At 36.0% G+C, this 10128-nt stretch overlaps 1 protein-coding gene across 1 annotated transcript in view; it reads left to right on the top strand.

The window, feature by feature from the left end:
• The window catches only part of LOC105177531, a gene marked incomplete in the record, with an annotated part of 6125 nt that extends 1696 nt beyond the window's left edge, over positions 1 to 4429 (top strand). Inside the window, 6 exon segments of the mRNA XM_011100723.2 lie at positions 10 to 850; positions 965 to 1046; positions 1241 to 1307; positions 1896 to 2081; positions 2183 to 2243; positions 3744 to 4429. Coding sequence (XP_011099025.1) covers positions 10 to 850; positions 965 to 1046; positions 1241 to 1307; positions 1896 to 2081; positions 2183 to 2243; positions 3744 to 3943 — 1437 coding nt within the window.

The raw sequence follows: 10128 nt of genomic DNA, 5'->3' as shown, positions 1-10128 counted from the left end.
ATTAAGAAGAGCAAAAAGAAAAAGCGGCGGAAAAAAGTGAAGAAGAAGGGAAAGATTAAGGACGAAGTTCAAAGCTTGGACCAAATTAAGATGGATACAGGATCAACAGAAAATCCAGTTGAAGGGAATGCAAATGACAAAAGAAAAAGGAGGGGGAAAAGGATTAAAAAGAAAGCAAAAAGGAAAGATGAAATCCAAAGCATCGGCCAGGAGGATAGCATGTTAAATTTGCACTTATCAGATGGAAGCCATGGGGGAGTGGTTGATGACAAGATCATGAATAATGAGGGCACAGCTCAAGAATCTGAAATTTCTTTAAGGAAAGAATCCTCTTCATCAGATTTAATGCAGGATAAGGGGAATCTCTTGGATTTGTGTAAAGATGAACAGACCATATCACTGCCTGATGTTATTGAGGCTTCAAGCAAAAAAGTTACTTCTGAATTAGTTGATGAGAGTTCTGGACCTATGTTGAGGCCCATGGAGGTGGAAGAGGAACTCTTTCCTTGTGAAAGCCAACTTAGTTCCCATGCTAATCAGATCGCTGGAGAGGTGGAGAAGTTTGATAATGCTAACAATGAGGTTGAAATTGTTGTTGATCAGGGGAAGTGTTCAGATGAAAGCAGGAGTGTCATCTCCACTTGTGATGTCGGGGCCCTGCACCTTTCTTCTCCTGATGTGCTTGAAGCAGAATGCCTGTCACAAGATTTGGGACTGCATCCAAGAATAGCACCAATTGCTTCTATCAAGAGAAAGCTGCTAGTCCTTGATGTAAATGGTCTACTTGCGCACATAGTAATGCCAGCACCAAAGGATTGTAGAGGAGATGTACATATATTAGGACGAGCGAGTAAGATGTGTTATTGATTTATAACTTAAACGATTTATGAAGTTTTTTATTTCAATTATTAGGATGTGAAATCAGTGTATTAATTCAGATAAAATCATTACTTTCCTTTTGTAGTTTTCAAGAGACCCTTCTGTGATGATTTTCTGAAGTTTTGCTTTCAGAACTTTGATGTGGGCGTATGGTCGTCAAGATCCAAGTACTCTTGAACTTTATCTCTTTCTTTTCTAATGTTGCTTGTTACTTCTCTCTCTCTCTTTGGTTCTTTAATTTTCTGTGAGCACTTAAACCCAAAATATGTAGCACTAATTATATTTCCTGAACTTTCCGGAGGTTTCTTGTGTCCCTTGGAAGATTTTTCATGGCAACCTTTGAAATTTATTTGATATGCAGGAGAATTATTGATAGAGTTGTTGAGTATTTATTGGGAGATCTGAAAGATAAGTTGCTATTTTGTTGGGTAAGCCTTCCACAGATTGTATTTACATACCTTTTCACAGATAATGGTTAAGAAATATATATCTTTTTCAATATTTGGATCTGTCTTTGTTTTTCATTGATCCATCAACTTTTTTCTTCATGCTTTTTCAGCATCTGGCTGACTGCACATGTTTATAGTGGCGAGGTGATAAAATGAATTTTAGTTAATATAAGGAATATATTTCAGACTCTTCTTTTTTGGGCCAGCTATGTTTTGGTTCACAGTAATAGAGGGGTGCTAAAGATGGCAACTGTGTAAACTCAGAGTTCATGCCATAATAAAGCTGGCCATGCTTGCAGGAGCAATTGAATTGGCATTTCTTATTTTATGTGTGATCTAATCTATATTAATGCATATTAAATGAAGTATCACGTTTATTAAATCATTCGTAGAGGTTATCAACTCCAACAGGTGCTACAAATCACTGGAGGTGTGCAATTAAATCCCAGCGTCATGTTTTTACTTGAAATGACACAACTCAATGTGGTGCTGTTTATTACTTTAATTGATTTTAATCCCAAAACCAATCTCGTCTTTCATGATACAGAAACTTACAATGTAATGCAGGATATGTTCCACAGTACCCAAACAGGGTTCAAAACTCTTGAAAATAGCCATAAGCCCTTGGTCTTCAAGGAGCTAAGGAAGATTTGGGAAACTGATGATCCTACTTTGCCTTGGAAGAAGGGTGACTATAATGAATCAAACACATTATTGTTGGATGATTCTCCTTACAAGGCCTTACTCAATCCAGTGAGATTTCGTGCTACTTCACTTTTTATCTTGTCTCTGATTCTCTGTTCTTTCTTTAGTTTATTATGTATTTAACAATGTGTTTTTTGCTTACCCTTTAGCTGCATACTGCAATATTTCCCAATTCATACCATTACGGGGATAAAAATGACAATTCATTAGGTAAGATTTTTTAAATATTATTTTCTTATATATATGTTCCTATGGCAATTCTTTCCGAGCAATAAACATTTCGTTATATTGATATGACTTTTATTGATGCATCTATATATAAACTTCTGTTTCTCATTCCCTCTAATTTTTGTAGCATTAAAAGTACCCAACCAAATACCATAGGAGATCGGAGGATATTTAACTTGTCTCTGTACTTCTGTTTGTTCTGCTTGGAGCTGGTCACATAGGGGAGGTGATTCCTAGGAGAGTTTGTTTTAGCCAAACCTCAGGATTAGGATAAGACCCCTGAATGTTGGAGCCCAATCATACACGGCCGGGATAATGTCACCATAAGTTCACCCGTGATATTGCTCTCCTAAGTGTACTACACGGCTAAACAGGTGAACATCTCTAGGAAGCATGATCCACTAACTGATGCATTTCTTCTAGAACGTATAAAAAGGTCTATAGTAGTTGTGCTCACTGACTCACAAGACTTTGAGCAGGAAGGGCAACTAGAACATTAAAGCCTGTAGAATATCTATAGAGGTTAGTTGGAAGAATGCTTCAACTTGCTGATATTTTTAGTGTTAATTGCACTTCCCTTCCCATTTAAAACTCAGTTTCCAACTCGTCTTGTTTATATTTCATATTGCCTTCCTCTCTCTTTTTGTATCCTTGCATCCTCCCTCACCTACACGCTCACCATCTCTGCCTCTCTCCTTCCCCTCCATTGCTGTCATATTGCTCTCTCTCACACCCGTTACACACCCAGTACTCTCTTTCTTCCTAATTATCGTCAGCCATCCCTCATCTTTCCTGTTGCCATCTGACAAAGAGAAAAAATAATGGGTGAAAAAGGAAAAGAAAGAAAGATCTGAGAAAAGAGCATTGGAAAGAAAAAAAAGATAAGGAATGGGAAAAAGAGAAGATTTTCAGTTACTATTCTATATAAATTAAGCCCAATCATGCTTCCAAGGTATTTCAAGATTGTATAGCACTAGAAGTACTTGGACAAGTACAAGAATGATTGTTAGCCACTATCTATCCGAGGGCCAAAGGAAAAACCCTCTAACTCCTACGGCAAAGATTTTGGCCTCAAACGACCAATGTTTCTTTTGAACAATTGTTTTTGGACATTGATTTGTTTTTTTATTTGCATTTTTTTCCTTTTACACTTCCTTTAGGTATCAAATGTTATCATAGAGTATTTTGGTTGATGAGAGATGAGGACGATTTGGTACTAAATCTTTTTAGACATAATAATTTTCCTTCCAAAACTAATATTCATGGAGAGTTCGATAAACATGGTAAATTTAGGATGGAGTTTTTAGTAACTCCAAAAAGTGGAGGGAAGGAGTTGATAATTTATTTATTTAGAGGAGATGTAAGTCTAATTAATCCTTCATATGAACCAGCTTGCATGAAGTTTATTCATGTCCAGCATTCACCTTTTTGTGGTTAATGAAAGGCTGATCAATCAACTAATGAAACTCAATTTCATTGCAGGCCCTGGAGGTGATCTTCGAGTTTATTTGGAAGGGTTGTTGACATCTGAAGATGTTCGGAAATATGTTGAGCAACATACCTTTGGTCAAAGTGCTATAAATGAAACTAACTTGTCTTGGGGCTTCTACTCTGGGGTTCTTCAGACCATGTCGAACCAATTGGAAAATAATACTCCAAGTTCCCTACCTACTCTGAGTTAGCTCTGAAGCCTTTATGAGCTTGAGAAGCTATATACATCTTTTATACTTTTTATGCTTCTTAGTATTTCTCTTCAGACGAGAAAGGAGAAGCTGCGAGACAAGGTGGTGAGCTCATATTTTTATTGAATTGAGCAGCTTCGATATTAGAAACCACAGATACTGATGGAGTTTCTTAGAGAAATTCAATAGCTCTTTTTCCTTTTTTTGCTGATAGTGGCTGCCATATAGTAATAGAAATTGGAGATTGGGTGGAGCATGTGGGGAGCAGATCCCCCATTGTTTTGTTGATTATTGTTGTAATAAATTTGTGTAGTTCATCTCTTCTTGATCTTGAATTAAGAAACAATGGGTTGTTTGTTATTTCTGATGTATTTTTTTTTTGTTTTTGGTAGATAGATAGAGAAAGATCGAGATACGTTTGAAGATTTTTTAATATGTTTGACTTGTGTTTTACTTATCTATACATTGAAATGTGTTCTGTAAAAACATAGGCAAACATTCAGAATGGTTTGGCTATTTATGGGGACAATAAAAACATAAATACAAACAAAGCCAAATGGTATTTGATTAAATCTTTCCTTTGTGGTGTAAGTTTCTGCCCTTCTGGTTAAACGATGCATCCTTTGGAAGTCAGCAATGTATTTTCTATGCCTGATTGGGGTTGTTATGCAGCTTGGATCATTTTGATGAATTGATCAACAGGGTTACTTTCTGAAGGGACTCTAATATTGGTTTCTTGTGCTTGAGTTTGGCGAAAGATATGTTGCATCGTTCTTAGGCCGATTTCATGACTTGGCTGGAGATTTCCTATGTCATTTCTGCAAACTGCCTTTGAATTTCTTACCAAGTGATCATTGGCAAAACAGAAATGACAACAGATTTTTGTCCACAAGTTTCTGCTTCTGCAAGTCCACGACTTGCATCGTGTGCTCTTGATAACTCAAAGGTATGGGAAAGGTAACAGGCGGAAGCCATGATTGAAGTGTAAATTTTGCCTTTCTGACGTTCTAGCAATGACTACAAATCCCGGTAGAAAAAGAGACAAAAGAGGGAAAAGAACAATTCAATGATCGAAAAGAGCTGCAATGCGAGGCCCAATAAGAGGGAAAGCAGGGTAAATTACTATTCCCAAAAGCCCATATACATACCCCACCCCAAGAATAGATGCGTGGTACATGAATTATTAGTACTGTTTGATTGCAATGTAACACCAAAATCGTTGGGACAATGGTAGAAGTAAGGGGAGTAGGGTGTACTCTTTTGCTTCCCTGTGTGTTGTGATTGATATTAAAGCGGTTCCATAATGGGGGGCCGGAATGGAACGGCAAAGTGTGAGGCATGTCTCAAATAGTAGTCATAAGTTGGATATGATCGAACCTCATAATTTGGCCAAGATAAGAATTGGGAATACGCCCAAATCAATCAAATTAGTTGGTTCCCACATGGGATATGAACACGATATTTAGACTTCAATATGCACCTTTTGTGAAGGTAATAGCAGAATGATTGAGAATTTGATTTGTTTTTGTTCCAGTATTAGAGTTCAACTACTTCACACACAGTCCTTGTCCTTTGGATTAGATATTAATTTTTCATCATTTATGTCACTTTGATCCGGACGACCACGTCCCGAGAGAAAGAACACTTAAAAGATTCCACAGAGAAAACTTAATTGATGCTTTGTTACTAGGAATTAAGGATGGATATGGCAATCATGGATTAATGATAGAAAATGAGGAGAGGGATTTGTAGGTTTGATAAGACAGAAAGTGACAGGTGAAAAAGCCATTGAGGGCTATTGCTCAACAGCCTCAAAATACCCCTTAACTCATAGGGGTTGATGAAGTTGCATGTGCCCTTACTTTACTTCATTTTCCTATGCATATCAATGATGCCCTTTCCAAAAGCATACATCACATGCCAATAGTTATTGTTCATGAACTACTCAAGTGAAGTGAGGACTCTTCCCCCCCCGCCCCCCCATTGTTTTCATGATCAATATCAAGAGAGGTATATACATGCATACTCCATACATGACTATATAGTACTCATCATGATTGTGTGTGTGGGTGTGGGTGTGTATTTTTTGATTCTTGAAATTAGGAATGATCCATTGTGGGTTTTGATGATGATTTCCCTCTTGTAAGTGTTGATGACGCAAACTACACAATGACCACACATTCCTAATGCAACTGGACAATCCCATTGCAGATCCCCATATCATAATATTCTCAACATATATTAAAGATCTTTATCAATTAGTTCAAACTGCAAATATTTCTTCATATCCATAAAACTAACTGTAGTGTGTTTGGTGGGCAGGTGAGATACCCCCTAGCTAGAGTTATTAGCAAAAAAGTTGATGATCTTGGGAATATGCATGAACCCCAATTGGGATATCAAGTTCCAATTATCTTCTTCTTAATTTCTTTGGATATTATAAAAAAGAAATGGTGGATATTTGATCAGATCCCAATGGATGAGAGAGTGCAGAAGAATGAGGGTGTCTGCAGCAGCAGGTTGGCATGTGCATAGATTTGGGATGATGATGATCAGCTGGCAATTACTTGATTCTGTGAATTGCAGTAGTTGATTTTTTGGAAATCAAAATCCTCCTTTTGAGCAGTTAATTGTTCTTGCTCTTGAAGCACCTTCCGCTCTAATTCTTCTTTCATGTTCAACAATCTAATTATTGATGATCACCTTTTCTATATTTCATGAATTCTCATCTAAGTTACTTCAACATGCATCCTTCCATCCTTATAATTATATTTTAAACTAATTATTACTATGCTATCACTCACTTTCATAAAGAAATCAACTTTATTTATATACTTAGGAATTTTAAAATTTGGCCCGGTCAATTACAGGGCCAAACGGACACTGAATATTATTATATCAAAGCATAAAAAATTATAGAAAAAATATAAAATATTTTTAAAGATAGAAAAATCAAATTAGTTGGAAGGGTACCTTAATTAGACATACATCTCCCTTTGAAAATATATATGAAAATTCCCTCCCCACAAAAAAAAAAAGGTAAATGGAGAATTTTTGAAAAGGATGCAAAAATTCTCCATTTACTTTTTTTTTTAGGATTTGAACGAAAAATATTATCACCCACAAAAAATTTACATAAAAATTTCAATTATACCCCATATTCTAAGTAATAGTTTTATACTTATAAGTGTAACTAACGCTATTTTGAAAATCTCAAACTTAAACTCAATGATCTATCTTTCGACCCCTTTTCTCATGTGGTGGAGGTGTAGAGTACAACCAAATATCTCATTTAAAAACAAAAACCCATAGTCAAAAGCCATCTATTTTATTGATGGGCCATCTTATTTTTTTAACCCACTATTGCTCAATTCTTCATAGACATGAACATGATAAAAAAACCCATTATTTTTCTCTAGAGCAAGCCCTCCATGAATCTTGATAAGCTTATAAAATTAATAACCAAAAAGACATGGGATTGTTTAAAGAATTATTAGGAGATGATCCCAATTTGACAAACTAAAAAATCCCAATAATTAAATTCAAAATAGACATGAATGCACATGGATGATTTGGTGGGGGGAAAGGTCATGTGGCAATCATGTTGGAGTAATGGGGTAGGGTTTCTTGTAACATAGTATTAGCTATTGGGTTGATTAAGATAGGTTAGTTGGCTTTTGCCTTATAAAATTGAGGCAACCCTCATGGGGATCTCTCCACTTTATCCACATGATCATGCACCATTATTTATAGTCAACATTTTAAGCCACACCCATCAATTTTATTTCAATTTTCTACTATTGGGTTATTAAAGTCAAATAACTTGAAAAATACACATTTAAACCTTTTTTTCTTTTATGAAAGGTCAGTTTATGAATGTACAAAAGGATGCATATCTTCTTGGTGACTACATCCCATGTTCATAGAGAGCTAAGCACTTGCCTTCATTTCTCATTTAGGCAATTTTTTTGTCTAGGGATAGGATCAAAGCTATGAGGATATTTTTGGCCTCCAAGACAAGGAGATACCCAAAGTTCTATATTGATGGATGTGATAACAGACTCTCTTTTCAAATTGCATTAAAAAAAGAAATACAAAATTTGATTTATTATTGGTTTGTTCCCTAACGATGATCGATCATGACTTCAGGAAATTCTAACTCGGATTAGGAGCTGACTGGTATATATAATATTTTTCAGGATAAATTACATTGATCCCCTTAAAAAATTATGCCAAAATACGTAACACTCCCTACTTTTTGTAAAATTACAGTGACTTTTCCTGAGTTGTAGTTGTGATTATAACTACACCTACTGTTCAAAGACAAAGCTTACACGAATATCCCTGAAAAATATTACACTAACACCTTTTAGGGGTATAACGATAATTTTATAAAATACAATGGATATTTGTGTAATTTAGCATAATCTCATTGGGTGTGAATGTAATTTACCCAATCTTTTCTTCTTTCCTTAATCGGTTGGATTTTGTAAATGGAGAAACTCATTACTTGCGTCTGTCTTGGAGCCCTAATGTGGATATCTTGACTTTATTCTTGAAATTGCATATGTAGAGCAGATGGGCATAGATTATTAGGTGGAGAGACTGTCCTTAAATGGCCCCTAACAATCATTTTTGCATGCAAAAGAACATGCATCCATGTTACTGAAATTTTTGGTTAAGCAGTCCAACCCATCATGGCTGCAAAGTTTGGTCAATTAGGTCAGAAATGGCAAGTAATAATGCTGAGGTTAGCTTAATAAGCAGACAATCACCTTTCTGATAACAAATTCACTTGAGTGCAAAACACAAATGCTTGCAATATTCTTCCCAAATTCTGACTAGAAGACTGCACAGATGCCCAAAAACTAATCTACAAGTACTTAACCAATAGTCAGAAATGTATGAAAATTGGAGTAAATGTAGTGGTGGTATTAATTGATGCGTCTCAGACAATTATTGAACTTTTCAAGTTACAAAAGTGACTTGCAATAATTGTTGAGAGTGGTAGCTGGTAGGAGCTGCTTCAAGCTTGTACTGTGAATATTACAACTGAGAAAGAGAAATGAAGACAAGCCCACAAAGGCATTAATTAAGTGAAGGGTAAGAGGAGGGCAATTCTTGGCAATATTTGATGAGGTGGGGAACCATGATGTCCTCATAATCTATCCAGACACAAGCCTAAACAGCTAGCTCCCTATCATCTTCACCCCTTCAATTACAGCTCAATAATATCATATACTTAGTGTAACTATGTTTTTGTATTAATTTACTGAAGTGAACTAAATTCCCTCATTCCTTGGTGTCGTTTCAGATGTATTAGCATTGAGCAGACGCGCACTGTCTTCTCAGCACAGAAAAATCACCTCTAGGCAGCATATAAACTTGCTTGATTTGGAAAATCTTGGCAATCTTTTTCCACCATACGAGATGCTATTGTTTTCTATTTTGACTGACTTTTATGACATTGAATTATGGTACCTAATAACCGGACCATGTCTCTCCATCATATGTAAAAGGTTGCCCATTTATTGCATGTATGGCTCATACTGACACAGATCCTACAGAGAATAGATGCCAAGGCAGAAGAAGAGTCTCTGAATAGATTCCAAGCAATATGTGAAGAATGGACATAACAAGTTCAGAACCATTAATAGAGCCTGGCTGTGATCTAGCTAAAGGCCAGAGAAGCAAAAGAATGAATAAATAAATAAAGGGCCCTTCTACTAAAAACGAACTTCCTGAGAGAATCAAACATTGAATACTATCAACAACATTGTACAGAAACTGCTAATCTCTTTGATGGCAGCCCAAGCAATGTGACGCACAGCAGCAGATTAAATTTCAACCACCCGAATAATAACTTCTGCAACCCTTTTGGATATCTCTTGCAGCAGAATTTATTACTGCCAGCAGATGACGCTGATTCGAAACTGATGAAGTGGCATTACAGATTGACCTTACCAGCCCATCAATCTTGCTTTTTATTTTACCACAGTGAAGAGTTCCTGAAACCGAATACAATCAACCTTTCAAAGAATTGGTCAATGTATATATACCTCACAGTACACACACATATATGATCAAACCAAGTATAAGTCTATCATACCTAATGTATACTGTCAATCTACAGATTAAGATGTAAAACTAGTAAAATTTTCAGGTTGCTTTTCGGATGATTGGTC

The sequence above is a fragment of the Sesamum indicum genome, linkage group LG15 (assembly GCF_000512975.1).
Source record: "Sesamum indicum cultivar Zhongzhi No. 13 linkage group LG15, S_indicum_v1.0, whole genome shotgun sequence".
Taxonomy (NCBI): Eukaryota; Viridiplantae; Streptophyta; class Magnoliopsida; order Lamiales; family Pedaliaceae; genus Sesamum; species Sesamum indicum.
This window is presented reverse-complemented; position numbering and strand designations above follow the sequence as displayed.